Source organism: Oncorhynchus keta, unplaced genomic scaffold (genome assembly GCF_023373465.1).
Source record: "Oncorhynchus keta strain PuntledgeMale-10-30-2019 unplaced genomic scaffold, Oket_V2 Un_contig_25821_pilon_pilon, whole genome shotgun sequence".
Taxonomy (NCBI): Eukaryota; Metazoa; Chordata; class Actinopteri; order Salmoniformes; family Salmonidae; genus Oncorhynchus; species Oncorhynchus keta.
In genome coordinates this window covers 30,001-49,748 of record NW_026284641.1, presented here as the reverse complement: position 1 = coordinate 49,748, position 19,748 = coordinate 30,001, and the positions used below count along the sequence as shown (strand labels likewise).

General features: G+C 45.2%; 2 protein-coding genes across 16 annotated transcripts in view; both read left to right on the top strand.

The window, feature by feature from the left end:
- Positions 1–617: 617 nt before the first annotated feature.
- Positions 618–17,861, top strand: pi4kb (phosphatidylinositol 4-kinase, catalytic, beta). 15 transcript variants are annotated; one of them, XM_052506327.1, is made up of 13 exons: positions 618–773; positions 2,897–3,615; positions 3,723–4,091; positions 12,429–12,656; positions 12,743–12,970; positions 13,070–13,179; positions 13,301–13,405; positions 13,533–13,656; positions 13,808–13,921; positions 14,517–14,668; positions 14,881–15,013; positions 15,916–16,036; positions 16,259–17,861. In XM_052506327.1, the coding sequence occupies exons 2-13, from the start codon at positions 2,920–2,922 to the stop codon at positions 16,438–16,440; spliced, it is 2,562 nt and encodes an 853-aa protein (XP_052362287.1). In that variant the 5' UTR covers positions 618–773; positions 2,897–2,919; the 3' UTR covers positions 16,441–17,861. The 15 variants fall into 15 exon arrangements, with proteins under 15 accessions (XP_052362287.1, XP_052362300.1, XP_052362302.1 ...); XM_052506340.1 differs by lacking the exons at positions 15,916–16,036; positions 16,259–17,861 and adding exons at positions 15,272–15,342; positions 15,560–15,726; XM_052506342.1 differs by lacking the exons at positions 15,916–16,036; positions 16,259–17,861 and adding exons at positions 15,211–15,342; positions 15,560–15,666.
- Positions 17,862–18,021: 160 nt separating this feature from the next.
- LOC118373331 (unconventional myosin-Ie-like) overlaps positions 18,022–19,748 on the top strand; it is a 14,753-nt gene continuing 13,026 nt past the window's right edge. Inside the window, exon 1 of the mRNA XM_052506343.1 lies at positions 18,022–18,277. Coding sequence (XP_052362303.1) covers positions 18,275–18,277 — 3 coding nt within the window. The 5' untranslated portion in view covers positions 18,022–18,274. The remainder of the gene's footprint in view (positions 18,278–19,748) is intronic.

Genomic DNA, 19,748 nt, shown 5'->3' with positions numbered 1-19,748 from the left:
GAACTGAGATAAGGCGGAGCTTTACCTAGCATGGACTTGTAGATGACCTGGAGCCAGTGGGTCTGGCGACGAATATGTAGCGAGGGCCAGCCGACTGAGCATACAGGTTGCAGTGGTGGGTGGTATAAGGTGCTTTAGTAACAAAACGGATGGCACTGTGATAAACTGCATCCAGTTTGCTGAGTAGAGTATTGGAAGCTATTTTGTAGATGACATCGCCGAAGTTGAGGATCGGTAGGATAGTCAGTTTTACTAGGGTAAGTTTGGCGGTGTGAGTGAAGGAGGCTTTGTTGCGGAATAGAAATGGCTTTGTCAGTGGAGGCTGCTGAGAGGATGACTGGTCATAACAGGAATGGAGTGAATGGAAACCATGTGTTTGATGTTGATCTCTTTCCACCTCAACTTACCATATGCCTGTCCTCCCCAATTAAGGTGTCACCAACCTCCTGTCGCCTATGTATAATACACTGGTAGCATAGTGTACCCTACTCTACCCTATTACGCACTTCTGGATGTAGCTAAAATTTTACACGTTCTTCATCCAGCAATTTTCCATGTTTTACAACAATAACACTTATTGTGGAGTAGTTTGTCATAATGGACAATATATATTTTACACAGGCACTAAGCAGGCAGCCCTAGTCTGTCTGTCACCTCTCCAATAAGTTGTTCAGAGAACTCGGCACTTTGAGGGACTGAACGCATTCTAAATGGAGCAGAGATATTGGAGATAAAAAAATATTAAATAGCTAACCAGCCAATACAATTTTAAGGTAGGAGTTATGTTTATAATTGTTTATAGCACTCAAGAGTGGCGTGGCCTTAAAGATAACGAGGAGTTTGATACGCAAGTTAGCTGGTGTAACGTTAGCTACTTATGTGCTAGCAAGCGAGCTAGCTAACGTTAATCCCTCAGGTTTAGGTTAGCAGCTAGTCGGCTACTAACTTGGTAGCTAGCAATTAGATACAAAAACACCCGAGTAAAGAATTTGTCATAATGGTTAATTTAGCTACTATGATAAGACCGGTATTTCTTATCGTTTAAGGAAGATATGTAGTTAACGTTAGATGGCTAAATCTGACCAGGAATGAGAAGGAGCTAGCTACTAAACTATAGCTAAATTATAGCTAACTTAACTAGAATAAATACTTTACTAATGGTAGCTACCTAGCAAATAACGTTACGCTCTGAGCTAGTCAGCAAGCTCGACAACTAGCTGGCTAGTGAACTGTTAACTAACTACTGATAGTTAGTTAGATAGCTAGTGTTTGATTTTCTACCTAACGTTACTCGTCTGAAGCGAGTTAGCCATCTCTATCTAACTTTAGCGTTCTAGTAAATGTTTTGCCAACGTTAGTTGCGAGCAAAGTTAATTGCAACTGCAGCATATTTCTAACGTTAACCACACGTGTCAAATGTTTGTATACCTATCTCCATGACACACCCCTTGCCTCGACGGTGTTGGCTGGCTAGACACCTGTATGATTCTGTTTGGACGATTGGGATAACGGTGCTAGCTATGCGTAATTCCCTGCCTTGTCCCTGCTTCTTGAAACGGCTAATTCAACAACAACTTGCCGCAGCCAGCTAGCGAAGGGTTAATTCATATTCCATCCGCTGAACACTGTATACAAACCTGACACTTATGTTCTACACCCACCAGCCCTTTCTGAGTTTAAACTTTAAACTTTTAAACTGATGGATACTAGCCCAATGAGGAAGTACTTTGCTCCACCACCCACACAAGTCCTATACAGCAGGACCAGTGTTCTACTGCACCCATTCTTAAAGATCGAGGCCCTTAGCCCACATTGTTGATTCAACAATGTGAAAAATGTATTGGTTTCATCTTCGTAGTCGAAGTTTCTGGTAGATCCCTTGATCACTGTGTTCTACGATGGATGGCTTGTGATGGGTTGCTATTAAGCATGTTGAAGATTGACACCTGATGGATAACAGAGGTTTTAGAGAGACAACCCTCCCTCTCCCTGCTTTGGGCCTGTAGTGCATGGCACTAGGTAGTGCTGCTGTGGTGCTAATCTGCTCAGTAGAATTAGCAGGTGTGTATGGCCATGTGCATTACATAGCAGGGCCTGCCGGAACACAGTGACCTCAGTCAGACGAACACGTCTGACCTCAGTCAGACCAACAAGTCATCCATAGCCGATAGTCACACCATGCAGCCCATAAGGTTTGTATCATTCACAGCTAAAGTTGCCAAGTAACTCTAAATCTAGTGTATAAGACCTGTTTCAAATGTTCACTTTTATGCTCGACACAGCCACTTCATATGCACACTCACTCCGGAATGGGGAAAAATATCATTTCTATTTTATTCAGCTCAAGTTCAATTATATTCTTCATACTATAAAATCATATCAAATAATGTCACGGGACATATAAGAATATATTTTCTGCTAAATTAACAAGCCTACAGCCAATGGCATGGCGCATAGCCAGAAAACATGTTCTTCTGAAATACATTTTATTCATATCATATTTCTTAAGACCTGTATAAAATACATAATGGATTCATTGTGATTGTGTATATTAAATAGATTTATTTAACTTTCTATTTAAAAAAAAAATGTAGATGTTTCAAAGGCTTTTATGGGGCTTGTATACGTGGAGGCCTGGATATGCTAAATGTGTTTGTTAATTAACAGTCAATTACCGTGAGACTGGCAGTCTTTTGCATGACAATAACCTGCTGACAAAATGTCATGACCTCCACAAACCTAGGTCTGTCACACGTTGAGGGCCAAAACAATGATGAAACCTCTTTCTGTTTCCTATTCTCTCTCACACTACCACCCCCTTTCTCCCCCTCGTCATCATCCTCTCCTCTCCTCCCCACCTCTGTCTGTGTCTGTGTCTGTCTCTGTCTCTCTCCAGTGGGAGTGCGGTGAGCGGCCGTGATGGGTGACACGGAGCTGGGTCTGTCTGCTGTACAGCCAGAGGAACTAGAACCGCAGAGCCCCTCCACAGCCTCCTCCTCTCCCTCCCTTTCTCTGCCCTCCTCCCCTTCCTCTGGATCCTACCACCATCAGCAGACCACCAGTCCCAGCCCCACTCACAGTGATGGTCCAGCTGCCTCCAGCCCACCCCTGGATGTCATCTCAGAGGGCGTGGGCGAGCTGACCCTGGTCATCGATCCCGAGGTGGCCAAGATGGCCTGCCAGGAGGTGCTGCAGAAGGTGAAGTTCCTCAAAGGCGAAAGTGAGGGGTCAGGTCCTGGGTCTGATGGTGGCAATAGCACAGACCAAACACTGGTCAACGGGACTGTACATACAGAGCCTATCAAGCCCCCAAAAATCCCCGGGGAGGAGGACTCTGAGGCACTGCCTCCAGGCTCGGTGAAAAGCGCGCGGCGGCGCCAGCGCCACAACCCCTCCAAGCAGTCGTGGCTGCTGCGGCTGTTTGAGTCCAAACTCTTCGACGTGTCAATGGCCATCTCCTATCTACACAACTCCAAGGAGCCGGGTGTGCAGGCCTACATCGGCAACCGTCTGTTCAGCTTCCGCCACGAGGAGGTGGACTTCTACCTGCCGCAGCTGCTCAACATGTACATCCACATGGACGAGGATGTGGGAGACGCCATCAAGCCCTACGTGGTGCGTATGTTACCTCCCTGAACTACCTCCGTGGCTAGCTACTCATCAGAGTTACAAATGTATCCTCTCTAAAGCTCCTTTCACATCAAATATTTTTTCCACCACAGGTGCACCGCTGCCGTCAGAGTATCTCCTTCTCGCTGCAGTGTGCCTGGCTGCTGGGCGCCTACTCCTCCGACATGCACATCTCCACACAGCGACACTCGCGCGGCACCAAGCTACGCAAACTCATCTTCTCCGACGAACTCAAACCAGCTGCGGTCCGTGCCCGCCAGCCACTGACGTTGGCCCCTTTCTGCCCACTTCCGACTGCTGCACCATCCCTGCACGGGCACGGCTTGGGCGGAGAGCACGGTCTGTCGCCTACTAAGCGCACGCATCAGCGCTCCAAGTCGGACGCCACCGTCAGCATCAGCCTGAGCAGCAACCTGAAGAGGACAGCGAGCAACCCCAAGGTGGAGAGCAACCAGGACGAGGTGTGCACTGGGAGTATATACACATTTTTGTTTTCCACTAAGTCACTTTGTTTCTCTGTATCTTGGCAGGCATCTCACAAAGTGGGATAGCTAACTTTGGAAGCAACTGTTTGGTGTCCAATGGGGGGGCATTATACAAGAACAGAAAGAGGTCCAGCACTCTTAATCTGTAGCTGTTATCACCAGTTGTCTGAAAAATAGGCCCGGAGATAACATGCTATTGGGGTTTGGGGTCAGTGGAATGCACATATTCCAGACAGAGCAGGGAATAATACTTCCTCTTCTGTCTCTGTATAGAAGGTGTCATGGTTATGTAACTCCCACGTGGTCCCATGTAGCTCAGTTGGTAGAGCATGGCCAGGGTTATGGGTTCTGTTCCCACGTGGTCCCATGTAGCTCAGTTGATAGAGCATGGCCAGGGTTATGGGTTCTGTTCCCACGTGGTCCCATGTAGCTCAGTTGATAGAGCATGGCCCTGCATGCCCCCAGGTACCCTCATTTGTTGACTTCTGTGATCGAAAAAGTCTTGGTTTTATGCATGTCAACATCAGAAGCCTCCTCCCTAAGTTTGTTTTACTCACTGCTTTAGCACACTCTGCTAACCCTGATGTCCTTGCCGTGTCTGAATCCTGGCTCAGGAAGGCCACCAAAAATTCAGAGATTTCCATACCCAACTATAACATCTTCCGTCAAGATAGAACTGCCAAAGGGGCGGAGTCGCAGTCTACTGCAGAGATAGCCTGCAAAGTAATGTCATACTTTCCAGGTCCATACCCAAACAGTTTGAACTACTAATTTTGAAAATTACTCTCTCCAGAAACAAGTCTATCACTGTTGCCGCCTGCTACCGACCCCCGTCAGCTCCCAGCTGCGCCCTGGACACCATTTGTGAATTGATCGCCCCCATCTAGCTTCAGAGTTTGTTCTGTTAGGTGACCTAAACTGGGATATGCTTAACACCCCGGCAGTCCTACAATCTAAGCTAGATGCCCTCAATCTCACTCAAATCATCAAGGAACCCACCAGGTACAACCCTAACTCTGTAAACAAGGGCACCCTCATAGACGTCATCCTGACCAACTGGCCCTCCAAATATACCTCCGCTGTCTTCAACCAGGATCTCAGCGATCACTGCCTCATCGCCTGTATCCGCCACGGAGCCGCAGTCAAACGACCACCCCTCATCACTGTCAAACGCTCCCTAAAACACTTCTGTGAGCAGGCCTTTCTAATCGACCTGGCCCGTGTATCCTGGAAGGACATTGACCTCATCCCGTCAGTTGAGGATGCCTGGTCATTCTTTAAAAGTAACTTCCTCACCATTTTAGATAAGCATGCTCCGTTCAAAAATGCAGAACCAAGAACAGATACAGCCCTTGGTTCACTCCAGACCTGACTGCCCTCGACCAGCACAAAAACATCCTGTGGCGGACTGCAATAGCATCGAATAGCCCCGTGATATGCAACTGTTCAGGGAAGTCAGGAACCAATACACGCAGTCAGTCAGGAAAGCTAAGGCCAGCTTCTTCAGGCAGAAGTTTGCATCCTGTAGCTCCAACTCCAAAAGTTCTGGGACACTGTGAAGTCCATGGAGAACAAGAGCACCTCCTCCCAGCTGCCCACTGCACTGAGGCTAGGAAACACGGTCTCCACCGATAAATCCATGATTATCGAAAACTTCAATAAGCACTTCTCAACGGCTGGCCATGCCTTCCGCCTGGCTACTCCAACCTCGGCCAACAGCTCCGCCCCCCGTAGTTCCTCACCCAAGCCTCTCCAGGTTCTCCTTTACCCAGATCCAGATAGCAGATGTTCTGAAAGAGCTGCAAAACCTGGACCCGTACAAATCAGCTGGGCTTGACAATCTGGACCCGCTATTTCTGAAACTATCTGCCGCCATTGTCGCAACCCCTATTACCAGCCTGTTCAACCTCTCTTTCATATCGTCTGAGATCCCCAAGGATTGAAAGCTGCCGCAGTCATCCCCCTCTTCAAAGGGGGAGACACCCTGGACCCAAACTGCTATAGACCTATATCCATCCTGCCCTGCCTATCTAAGGTCTTCGAAAGCCAAGTCAACAAACAGGTCACTGACCATCTCGAATCCCACCGTACCTTCTCCGCTGTGCAATCTGGTTTCCGAGCCGGTCACGGGTGCACCTCAGCCACACTCAAGGTACTAAATGATATCATAACCGCCATCGATAAAAGACAGTACTGTGCAGCCGTCTTCATCGACCTCGCCAAGGCTTTCGACTCTGTCAATCACCAAATTCTTATCGGCAGACTCAACAGCCTCGGTTTTTCGGATGACTGCCTTGCCTGGTTCACCAATTACTTTGCAGACAGAGTTCAGTGTGTCAAATCAGAGGGCATGCTGTCCGGTCCTCTGGCAGTCTCTATGGGGGTGCCACAGGGTTCAATTCTCGGGCCGACTCTTTTCTCTGTATATATCAATGATGTTGCTCTTGCTGCGGGCGATTCCCTGATCCACCTCTACGCAGACGACACCATTCTATATACTTTCGGCCCGTCATTGGACACTGTGCTATCCAACCTCCAAACGAGCTTCAATGCCATACAGCACTCCTTCCGTGGCCTCCAACTGCTCTTAAACGCGAGTAAAACCAAATGCATGCTTTTCAACCGATCGCTGCCTGCACCCGCATGCCCGACTAGCATCACCACCCTGGATGGTTCCAACCTTGAATATGTGGACATCTATAAGTACCTAGGTGTCTGGCTAGACTGCAAACTCTCCTTCCAGACTCACATCAAACATCTCCAATCAAAAATCAAATCCAGAGTCGGCTTTCTATTCCGCAACAAAGCCTCCTTCACTCACGCTGCCAAGCTTACCCTAGTAAAACTGACTATCCTACCGATCCTCGACTTCGGCGATGTCATCTACAAAATGGCTTCCAACACTCTACTCAGCAAACTGGATGCAGTCTACCACAGTGCCATCCGTTTTGTCACTAAAGCACCTTATACCACCCACCACTGCGACTTGTATGCTCTAGTCGGCTGGCCCTCACTACATATTCGTCGCCAGACCCACTGGCTCCAGGTCATCTACAAGTCCATGCTAGGTAAAGCTCCGCCTTATCTCAGTTCACTGGTCACGATGGCAACACCCATCCGTAGCACGCGCTCCAGCAGGTGTATCTCACTGATCATCCCTAAAGCCAACACCTCATTTGGCCGCCTTTCGTTCCAGTACTCTGCTGCCTGTGACTGGAACGAATTGCAAAAATCGCTGAAGTTGGAGACTTTTATCTCCCTCTCCAACTTCAAACATCAGCTATCCGAGCAGCTAACCGATCGCTGCAGCTGTACATAGTCTATAGGTAAATAGCTCACCCTTTTTCACCTACCTCATTCCCTTACTGTTTTTATACTGTTTTTATTTATTTACTTTTCTGCTCTTTTGCACACCAATATCTCTACCTGTACATGCCCATCTGATCATTTATCACTCCAGTGTTAATCTGCAAAATTGTATTATTCGCCTACCTCCTCATGCCTTTTGCACACATTGTATATAGACTGCCCATTTTTTTCTACTGTGTTATTGACTTGCTAATTGTTTACTCCATGTGTAACTCTGTGTTGTCTGTTCACACTGCTATGCTTTATCTTGGCCAGGTCGCAGTTGCAAATGAGAACTTGTTCTCAACTAGCCTACCTGGTTAAATAAAGGTGAAATAAAAAAAATAAAAAAAAATAAAATGGCCAGGGTTATGGGTTCTGTTCCCACGTGGTCCCATGTAGCTCAGTTGGTAGAGCATGGCCAGGGTTATGGGTTCCGTTCCCACGTGGTCCCATGTAGCTCAGTTGGTAGAGCATGGCCAGGGTTATGGGTTCCGTTCCCACGTGGTCCCATGTAGCTCAGTTGGTAGAGCATGGCCAGGGTTATGGGTTCCGTTCCCACGTGGTCCCATGTAGCTCAGTTGGTAGAGCATGGCCAGGGTTATGGGTTCCGTTCCCACGTGGTCCCATGTAGCTCAGTTGGTAGAGCATGGCCAGGGTTATGGGTTCCGTTCCCACTTGGGACCATGTAGCTCAGTTGATAGAGCATGGCCCAACCCATAAGGGTTCCGTTCCCACTTGGGACCATGTAGCTCAGTTGGTAGAACATGGCCAGGGTTATGGGTTCCATTCCCACTTCGGACCAGTACGAATAAAGTATAAATATGTGTGCACTCACTACTGTAAGTTGCTCTGGATAAGAGCGTCTGCTAAATGACTCAAATATAAAAATGTTGAAGAGAGGATCTTTGACCAATTAAGCTCTGTGTGTGTGTGTCCGTGCGTGCATGCATGTGTATATGTGACTACCACACCAAACTTAATCAGCAGTTCAGTTTCAAGCTCAGTGATTTCCCTCTGGTCACTTCCTCCTTTCTCTCTTAGCTCCCTCTTCGGTTTACGGTGGCATCATGACACCCTGACAATGTTTTACAAACATGGAGACAGTGTTACTGTAGGGTCACAGTGCTTCTAGAAACACCATGCCCAGAGGTCTCTATTGAGGTCTGGTGATATCTTGGAGAAACTAGTTCGCTATGACGACTGACCATGTGGCGACATCATCAGTACTCGGCTATTAACCTGGTAGCTATTGGATACAAAAACACCAGAGTAAAGAATTTGTCATAATGGTTCATTTAGCTACGCTGATAAGACCAGTAGTTCTTGTCGTCATCGTTGAAGGATATATAAATAAAAAAATATATATTTTAATTGAAAACGCATAGAAAAGATGACAAACATTTTGGTTACTTGTCTGTTAGACAAAATAAGTCATACATAGAATAAAAAACATACATCTGACCAGTGGTGGAAAAAGTACCCAATTGAGTAAAAGTAAAGATACCTTAATAGAAAATGACTCAAGTAAAAGTCACCCAGTAAAATGCTACTTGAGTAAGTCTAAAAATATTTAGCTAATGTTTACATGCACACAATAGTACAATTATTGTAAATAATGAGATTATTATTATAGTAGTTCGATTTAAACATTTACATGCTTCGCAAGAAGAAGGATTCCCCTAATAATCCAGTTTACATGGACACATCTGAAATCAGGCTACCTGATGGGACTTTGATAATCACCAGTCAAAATAAACGTTTGTGAATTATATTTGAGTCTAAGTTTGGACATAAAAGTTTGAATGTGAACTATTTCTAAGATGCACACTTTCAGTTTTTCTGAACTAACTTCACTGGCGCTAAAGGAGGAAGCTTGCGCTGCTCGTGCTCAGTAACACTGCTACAACTCTGATTTAAGGTCTTTGCATGTCCTAGTCATTTGAAAGATTGCTCAGAAAACCAGCTGTTTTAATTGGTGCATGTTTACTTTGATTATGACAGTGTGCCGATTGAGTTATGCAGAGTAATGTGTTTACATGACTCCTGCCGTGCTTGGCCTACTGCCATAATCAGTTTACTATCTAATTATTAGTGTGCATGTAAAGGTACTCAGTCATCACCACTACAGGGTGCTCAGGGACTGTCCCTGAAACGGCAGAGCTGTCATTATGTAAAAGGACGTGCCCTCCTGATATGGGCGATAATCTAGGATTAGGCAGTCTTCTCATGCATGAAAGGGTCTGTTATCAAACATTTGAACACTTTTAGTTGTATAGGTAGTTGTTGGATACACAATTGAACATTGGGGTGCAAATCTCTTCATGAGTCACTGATGCACCAGTTCAGTTCCTTTAGTCATCGATGAGTCATTGACACAACTTCCTTATCATTGTTATAGAGGTACCCAAAACACAACCTCCCCACTCTCTTATTGAGACTCCACTATAGAGACCTCCTGCCCCATTATGGCGCCAGGTCAGAATCAATTCCAGGCCAATTCAGGAAGGTAATTTAAATATACTGTTATGTGATGGGCCAACTTCATGTCATCGTGCAGCAGAAAATGCTGTCTCAGTCTCACGTGACCTTCTGCAAAGGCTGGTAAAACACATGGTGTGAACAAAGACTGCTGTTGCACCATCACTGTTACACTGGGAGGAGAGTTCAAAGTGTCTAGTGATTGTGTGGAACCTTCAGAAAATATTCACACCCTTTGACTTTTTCCACATTTTGTTGTGTTACAAGAATTTGCCCCAAACCTAATGCTTTGTATTCAGGACAAGTTAATTTCTTTGCAACATGTTTTGTAGTTTTACTTTAGTGCCTTACTGCAAACAGGTTTCATGTTTTGGAATATTTTTTAAATTATGTACAGGCTTCTTTTCAGTCTGTTATTTAGGTTAGTATTGTGGAGTAACTATGTTTTCTCTCCTATCACAGCCATTAAACTCTAAGTGTTTTAAAATCACCATTGGCCTCATGGGGAAATCCCTGAGCCATTTCCTTCCTTTCCGGCAGCTGAGTTAGGAAGGACGCCTGTATCTTTGTAGTGACTGGGTGTATTGATACACCATCCAAAGTGTAATTAATAACTTCACCATGCTCAAAGGAATATTCAATGTCTGCTTTTCAATTTTTTTGTACCTCTCTACCAATGGGTGCCTTTGCGAGGCATTGAAAAACCTCCCTGGTCTTTGTTGTTGAATCTGTGTTTGAAATGCGCTGCTCGACTGAGTGACCTTATAGATAATTGTATGTGTGGGGTACAGAGATGAGGTAGTCATTCAGAAATCATGTTGAACACTATTATTACACACAGAGCAATGTATTATGTGACTTGTTCAGCACATTTGTACTCCTGAATTGATTTAGGCTTGCCATAACAAAGGGATTGAATAGTCAACCTATTGACTCAAGTCATTTCAGCTCTTAATTTCTCATTAATTTGTACACATTTCTAAAAACACAATTCCACTTTGACATTATGAGGTATTGTGTGTAGGCTAGTGACCCAAAATAATAAAAAATTCAGGCTGTAATACAACAAAATGCTGTAAAAAGTCAAGGGGGTGAATAGTTTCTGAAGGCCTGGATCTAGTTTGGACTCTTCCCACCATCATTCCTCCTCCCCCTGATTAATGTGTAGTGAGACACTGTCTGTGAGTAACCATTCATAAACACTGGATGTCACTAGACTTTCATAAAGGAAGCTTTTCTCTGCTCATCTCTCTCTCTCTCAATGTTTTCCTTGTCCTTGCTTCCCCATGCTCTATAGACATAGCTCTCATGTCTCTATTTCCTCTATTCTATTCCTCATGCTCTGTGACCTTTTAGTATCATGTGAGAGTGTTAGTAGTAGTTCACCCAGATAACCGGGATCATTGTAGAGCTGCAGATTTGTTGTCACTCCTCACAACAAGACCCTGGAATAAACAGGCACACAGCCTCTTCCCATTCACTGGGGACATACAGTCTGATACTACCTAATTATGATTCTTGTTGTTGGTATAAAACATTTAAAAATAAGAATTTTTACTTTCTTTCCCTCCACCCCCCTTTCCTTTCCTTACTTTGTACTTTAACCTCTCACCTTTCCCAGGATCTGAGCTCCAGCTCTGAAAGTCTTAATTGTTAGACTAAGACTGGTACAGTAAGTTAACGGCCTCCATCACCACAGACTTCTGTGGTGCATTCTGGGATGATGGCTGCCTGTCTCCATTGGCAGCCGGGTTGTAGACTACTCTCTGTATGCGAAGTGAGGAGTTGTAAGCATGTATCTCAATATGTAACTTTGGGCTCCAGAGATAAATAGCCTTCAGGGGTCACTTCTTTGTTTTTTGGGGTCATGGTTTTCGGGGTCATATTTCAGTTGTGTATCTATGGTTGTTACGGGTGCAGATTGTGATACATGCTTATAAACCTCCACTCTATTGCTTTAATTTTCTATTTTTCCAAAATATGTTTGTATATGTTTTGGGGCTTTGTGTAAACTTGGACTTCTTTAAACCACTGCTGCAATAATTTAGCCTCAAATGACTGATTTGCTAATGGTTTCAAGTTCTGGTCTTTCCTGTTTCAACTAGTCTTATCTTCTGACATTTGTGTCAAGTTGGTTGCTGAAGGGTTTCGGGTTTTTAAAAGGCTATTTTGAGACTACAGGCGATTATACACATTTGCTCACTTGAATCAGCTGCAATAATGGGCCTTGACTTCTGAATCATTTCAAACTAACTTGACACAAATGGACCAGCGGCTCATGGCTGTACATCTAAGTTGCTGTTGTAATTTGACAAGGGAGTGGTGCTCCCTGTTCTCTGGGGGTCAACACGAGAAGGTGTGTTGTTGTAGAGAGTATTTGGTTCCAACACAGCACTGAACTATTCTTACAAATCACTATTACTCCAAAGGTCATTATGTTCATACATCTGATTTACTCTTGCCATGTTTCCTCCTCCTCTGTAGCCGGCGCGTCTGGCACCGCAGAGAGAGTTCATCAAGTCCCTGATGGGCATTGGGAAGCGGCTGGCCACTCTGCCCACTAAGGAGCAGAAGACGTCCCGGCTCATCTCGGAGCTTTCGCTGCTCAACCACAAGCTGCCCGCCCGCGTCTGGCTGCCCACCGCCGCCTTCGACCACCACGTGGTGCGCGTCCCTCACACACAGGCTGTGGTGCTCAACTCCAAAGACAAGGTGGGGGGGAGATCACACACACACACAGTGTAGAATGAGACGACGCACCAACACAAACATGTAAACAATCACCTCTACCTGGTCAGGCGCCATACCTCATCTATGTGGAGGTTCTGGAGTGTGAGGACTTTGAGACGTCCAACGTTCCGGTGCGGATCTCCGAGACCAGGATCCGCAGCACGCGCTCAGTGGAGAACCTTCCGGACTGCGGCATCACGGCAGATCAGCGAGCCGGGGGCTTTTCAACGGTTCACAACTACGATGAGGATAACGAAGCCTGGTCTGTGGACGACATCGGGGATCTGCAGGTGGAGGTAGGGGTCAGGAGCCCACCTACCCTTATCAGGTAGCGAAGGAGTGTGGGCTGTGGACTCACCCTCTCCCCCGTTCTTTCCCCTCCTCTGTTATCCCAGCTCCCAGAGTTCCACACCAACAGCTGTGACAACATCTCCCAGTTCTCAGTGGACAGCATCACCAGCCTGGACAGCAAGGAGCCCATCTTCATCGCTGCTGGAGACATCAGGTACAGAGGAATAGCTGGGAGAGAGCTAGCTTGGGTGGTATAATGTAGCCTTTCAAACTGTGGTGTACATGATGCTTCTTCAGTAGTGACGGTGAATGTGTGTGTTTCCCCCACTACACAGGCGGCGTCTCTCAGAGCAGCTAGCTCACACACCCACCACATTCAAACGGGACCCAGAGGACCCTTCAGCAGTGGCCCTCAAGGAGCCGTGGCAGGAGAAGGTTCAGTGCGTACTCAATCCCCACAGTGGACCGTGGAGGTGTTGCATGCCTTGATGGTAACCTCAAGGCTAGAGGAAAGGTTTGAGCTTTGCTAATTGTATGTGCCTGTACTTGTTGTGTTGTTCTGAACAGGCGGATAAGGGAGGGCTCCCCATATGGACACATCCCTACCTGGAGGCTGTTGTCAGTCATCGTCAAGTGTGGCGACGACCTTCGGCAAGAGCTCCTGGCCTCTCAAGTGCTGCAGCAGCTCCAGGTCATTCTGAATGGAGACTATCTAGCTCCACATACACAGCAAGGATGAACCTCTCTTTCCACATATCCACACCCAGCATTTACACGACAGTATAATCTCCTGTATATACTTTATCTGGACTAATTATGTACCGCTCACTTCCCTCTCCCAGATCATCTGGGAACAGGAACGCGTGCCTATCTGGATCAAACCCTACAAGATCCTGGTGATCTCCTCTGACAGCGGCATGATTGAACCCATAGTCAACGCAGTGTCCATCCACCAGGTGAGTGGGCTCAGAAAGGCTCCAACAAAATCACACGCAAAAACAAACATTACTATTAGTAGTATTTAACATTACTACCTTTGCCCCTCAGCCAGCTAGATCAATACCTTTTCTCCCAGATATTAGGCTTCTAGCGGCACATGGCAGGTAGTCTACTGGCTAGGACATTAGAGCGTTGGGCCAGTAACCGAAAGGTCACTCTCTTGACGTGCCCATGAGCAAGGCACTAAACCCTAATTGCTCCTGGGTCACCGTTGCGTTGATAATGCCCTGACCGTGACCCCACTATCCGAGAGTGTCTCAGGGGGAGTTGGGATATGTATAAATAAAAAATGACACTTTTAATTCACACATGTATATAATAAACACTTGTACATGTGTGAAATAGGGCAAATATATGCACCCACCAAATGATTATTAAATATGTCCTACAAACTTCAATGAGTTGGTCTGATGGGACCTGCCCCGGGCTGTGTCATGACTGGACCACCTATTAAGATGGGCCTTTTGTTAAGTAGAAAAGGTGTTACACGATCTGAAAGGGAGACTGGAGTGGGAATTTAACATTTAAAGTTCTCTGATATCCCTCCGCCAGGTGAAGAAACAGAGCCAGATGTCTCTGCTGGACTACTTCCTACAGGAACACGGTACCCACACCACCGAGGCCTTCCTCACGGCCCAGCGCAACTTTGTCCAGAGCTGTGCAGGCTACTGTCTCATCTGCTACCTGCTGCAGGTCAAAGACAGGTCAGACACACCCACTACTTCCTCTCATTCACTCCTATATCCCCTTTCTCTCTCTCATCACTTACATTTTGTTCTCATCTCTCCTCCCTATCATCTCTCTCTCTCATCACTTACATTCTGTTCACTCTTATTTTCCCTCTTTCTTTCTGACCATTTCTGTTCTCTCAACTCACTCCTCCCTGTTATCTCTCTCTGCCCTGTCATCTCTCCAGACACAATGGCAACATCCTGTTGGACGCTGAAGGCCACATCATCCACATAGACTTTGGCTTCATTCTGTCCAGCTCGCCCCGTAACCTGGGCTTTGAGACCTCTGCTTTCAAGCTCACCAACGAGTTTGTAGACGTGAGTTAATTGACAGGAACGCTGATGCAACGTTCTTATTCAGATTTGCACTCTGTTGAACCAGGAGTAAAGCAGAGGTTTGGAACACTTTGCCATCTTCAACAAAGCTAATTGACTAATACAACACTTTCTTGTGACTGTCTCTCTAGGTGATGGAGACATGTTTAATTACTATAAGATGCTCTGTCTCTCTCTAGGTGATGGGAGGTCTGGATGGAGACATGTTTAATTACTATAAGATGCTCTGTCTCTCTCTAGGTGATGGGAGGTCTGGATGGAGACATGTTTAATTACTATAAGATGCTCTGTCTCTCTCTAGGTGATGGGAGGTCTCTCTCTCTAGGTGATGGGAGGTCTGGATGGAGACATGTTTAATTACTATAAGATGCTCTGTCTCTCTCTAGGTGATGGGAGGTGATGGGAGGTCTGGATGGAGACATGTTTAATTACTATAAGATGCTCTGTCTCTCTCTAGGTGATGGGAGGTCTGGATGGAGACATGTTTAATTACTATAAGATGCTCTGTCTCTCTCTAGGTGATGGGAGGTCTGGATGGAGACATGTTTAATTACTATAAGATGCTCTGTCTCTCTCTAGGTGATGGGAGGTCTGGATGGAGACATGTTTAATTACTATAAGATGCTCTGTCTCTCTCTAGGTGATGGGAGGTCTGGATGGAGACATGTTTAATTACTATAAGATGCTCTGTCTCTCTCTAGGTGATGGGAGGTCTGGATGGAGACATGTTTAATTACTATAAGATGCTCTGTCTCTCTCTAGGTGATGGGAGGTCTGGATGGAGACATGTTTAATTACTATAAGATGCTCTGTCTCTCTCTAGGTGATGGGAGGTCTGGATGGAGACATGTTTAATTACTATAAGATGCTCTGTCTCTCTCTAGGTGATGGGAGGTCTGGATGGAGACATGTTTAATTACTATAAGATGCTCATGCTGCAGGGCCTGATAGCAGCACGTAAACACATGGACAAAGTCATCCAGATAGTGGAGATCATGCAGCAAGGTAATTACTCTTCATACTTACCTTGTCCTAACCCACAACTGTGTATCAGTCATGACATGTCTCTGGTCCTAGTCTGTGTAGTAGTCATGTTCGCTTTAGTTAGTCCTGTAAAGTAGCTTTATCTTTAAGGAAAGTGCTTTATGGAGAAGTACACTTGGTCGTTATGAGTAACAAACTGTACTACACTGTACTTCATCAGTGTCCCTCTCTTCTCCCTACCAGGCTCCCAGCTGCCCTGCTTCCACGGCTCCAGCACCATCCGGACCCTGAAGGAGCGTTTCCACATGAGCCTGACGGAGGAACAGCTGCAGGTCCTGGTGGAGCAGATGGTGGACGGATCCATGCGCTCCATCACCACCAAGCTCTATGACGGCTTCCAGTACCTCACCAACGGCATCATGTGAACGTGTGTGTGTGCGTGTGTACAGGACGTGTGTATGGAAAGGATACATGAGTGTGTGTGTGTGTGTGTGTTTCTAAATGTGCAGTGGACATACATGGACTAGACTGGAGAGGCCGCACCACGGGCAGAGACCACTCCCCCTACAAGTCCCCATACCTCTACAGACAGAATGCATTCATAGTTTATAGTTGTTTCTAACACCACCTCAACCTTGGACTGTCTTTCCTCACAGGATTTAGACAGGAGATTGGAGAGGTTTCAGCTGTGGTTTTCATCTTTTCCTGCATCTTTATTCATGTCTCTCTGTTTCTGTCTGTTTTACCCCCTTATATCTTTCCATGTGCTTTGTTTTCTCCAATAGGAATGTGTTCTGTTTCTCCCCGTCTCTGCAGTATGTAATGGTACAGTTTCCCTGTGCCTCAGATATACATGACACTCACCGGCCCTTTAAATCAATCTGTCTCACCCCAGTGTGTGATGGTGTTCAGTCTCTATATTGACCATTTCATTCCAAACTCTCTATTACAGTGGTTTTCTCTACGCTTTCTCAGTCATGGAATGAACACTTAGTGAAATGCCTAGGAACCAGCTCTGTTTCCATTGTCTTTGGACTGCCATACTCATGACTGTTCTTGGTTGTTGAGGAGTGACATTGTTTGCTAGATGCACATAGTTCCCTCAAAATATGATCCGACAATAGTGGTTTGGAATGAGGGAGCGCCACGCTACCGATGTATCTTCTATCAACCTAATTTATTCTGTAAGCTTTTGTGCATCACTTTGTATGAAGGGACATGACTCGACTGTGAAGACTTGTATTTCTACCTGGTATAATTTTGGAGGAAGAAGAAGAGCCTACTGCTGTCTGTATTGAGCCACAAGAAACTGGTACTTGTGGGGAGGGTCTGAGTAGACAAAAGGAGAGCAAAGCAGTTTTACAACAACCAGTGTGACTGAAGTACCTCAGAACTCAGTATTTCACAAAAGCAGCAAAGGCTTTGAACATTGAGTTAAATAGTCATAATTCATGAATGGTTGACTTAGTGTTACTTCAACATTTCTAAATCTGAATGCTTTTGGATGGAGGTAGATAAAGATGGGGTCTATGAACTGTATGGCTGATTTCCTGTGTTTTAGGGCAGGATAGAGATGATGTATGTCCATCCACCACTCTACATTCATCTCAATAGAATCTGGATTCTCACCCCTGTTCCAGATGTCTGAATGTGTAAGGGCAAACCAATTACAAGCTAGAATCCTATATAAATGTATTTCTCCCAATAGTTTTTCTACTACCTTTAGTGTTTTTGTCAAACCTTTTTATTTCTTTATGAACTGTTATTTAATGGACCAGCTGTTATGATCACGTGACCTCCCTTAACTTGTACATTTTTCTTTGTAATAAATTTAATTTGTCTGTCAGGTTGTTGAAAATGACATTTTTACCTGTCTGGATATTTCAATACGTTACTATCTACTACAACTACTTTACACCATTGTACGTGCGTGATAGGCTTTAAAAAAACACCTTCATGCCATCTGCAGAGGTATTCCCTTACCTGTTCACACTTCCGCCATTAAGCAAATGTTTAAATTACTTACAAACTGACCACACCTCCTTAGAAGTCAGGCTAGGCTATTCAATCAACGTTGAAGCACCGGTTGAACGTTTTTACATTGATAGAAAACAGCATATAATACCGACTATTAAATTAACCCTCTTTAGATTTATAAGTATGATATTACGTTTCACCTGAGCTCGTGACACTCCTTGCGTAGCCCCAAGCTTTCCGTGTAAGGTGGATTTCTCAATCAGGAAGTAATATCAAGTTAAAATGGTAAGTAACCTATACTTTTTCTCAATTACCAACTACACACCGAAAATAATTTAAACATCATTCATCGAATGTTTAGCCTACTCGAAGTTCTCCCGACTGGAGAATATTTCCTTGAGCCAACATGTCCGATAGCCTAGTGTTGGTGATACAGAAACCTGGTGGATGACGAGGATTGTCGACAAATATCCTTGGATGCCTGACCGGAGCTTGAAAAGGTGCTGTCAGTTCTTTGATTCATAAATCACTAACTTTAAACAACTGGCACTGTTGGATCCACACGATGCAAATATGAGTAAGTCTGCGCATTTATCTTTTGCACAGACTTCCTTGTCGTGAACAGGTAGACAGTGTCTACATTTGATTCAATCAGTAGACTATTGCCTCAAATGTCCCAGTACTCCTTGAACTCCTTTCCAATAACTGAAAAGTATGGACAGGTTTTCACCTTAGTGCTGCTTCCACTTGTCAAGTCATGGTCAGTGGTGCTAGGTTATAGGAAAGGTGACAAGGAAAGGGGGGCTATAGTATATAATAACATGACAATAAGTAATGGTTTCTTTATTTTTTTCTTCTCTCTCACAAAAGTAGTGCGCTGGGCCTTTAATAATCCTGTATTAGTGGACCAATTAGAGCATGCAAAACATTGTTTTCTCTGCTGCCACCCTGTCCACCTACACAAACAATACCTCCAACTCCCAATTACTTCCCGTGGTTATGCTACTATAGTACATGTTTTGCCTCTAAATGTTACTGCACTCAGCTAGCAAAACTGTTTCCCTGTCAAACTGCAGGTGAAGCTGATTCAAATGAATCAACCAGGAGCAACGTGTCTGGGCAGGGTTATCCCCATTGAACAGGCCCTGCGAGGGAAATGGAATGTAGACAAATCAGGATAGGAAGATTTGAGGTCCACGGAGGACAGACCCCTGTGATGTCATGCATACAAAATGATACCTGGTCATAACTTTGGGATTCAACATCGGGACTCTGTATTGGTTGGACACATTCAGGAGGACAACGTGACAGAATATTCTTCCTCTCCCGATCTCATTTTTCTCAGTACTGATCAATTTAGAGAAAAGGGGAACAAACTGCTGGTATTCACCCTGTGACCTGTTTGGTTCCTTGTTAAAAATTCCACAGACGCATGACTGTTCTACGAGAACTGGACTGTCTGTTGCAATACTCAAACCATCTGTCTGTCATGGTGATTCATGACTGATAAATCACAAGGTATTTCCCTCGTGGCATTGTCTCTTCTTGCCCATCTGACCATCAGTGACTGAACGAAGAAACAACACAGCCTACGGCCTACAGTCTACGGCCTACAGTCTACGGCCTAGAGCCTAGAGTCTACACACTATATTGCTGCTTAGCCTTTCTGTTTCTTTTATATGCAGAGTTTCTCATTCAGCACCTTGTATAATGTGATGTGTGTTTGACAACTACTTTACACCACTGAATTGACGAG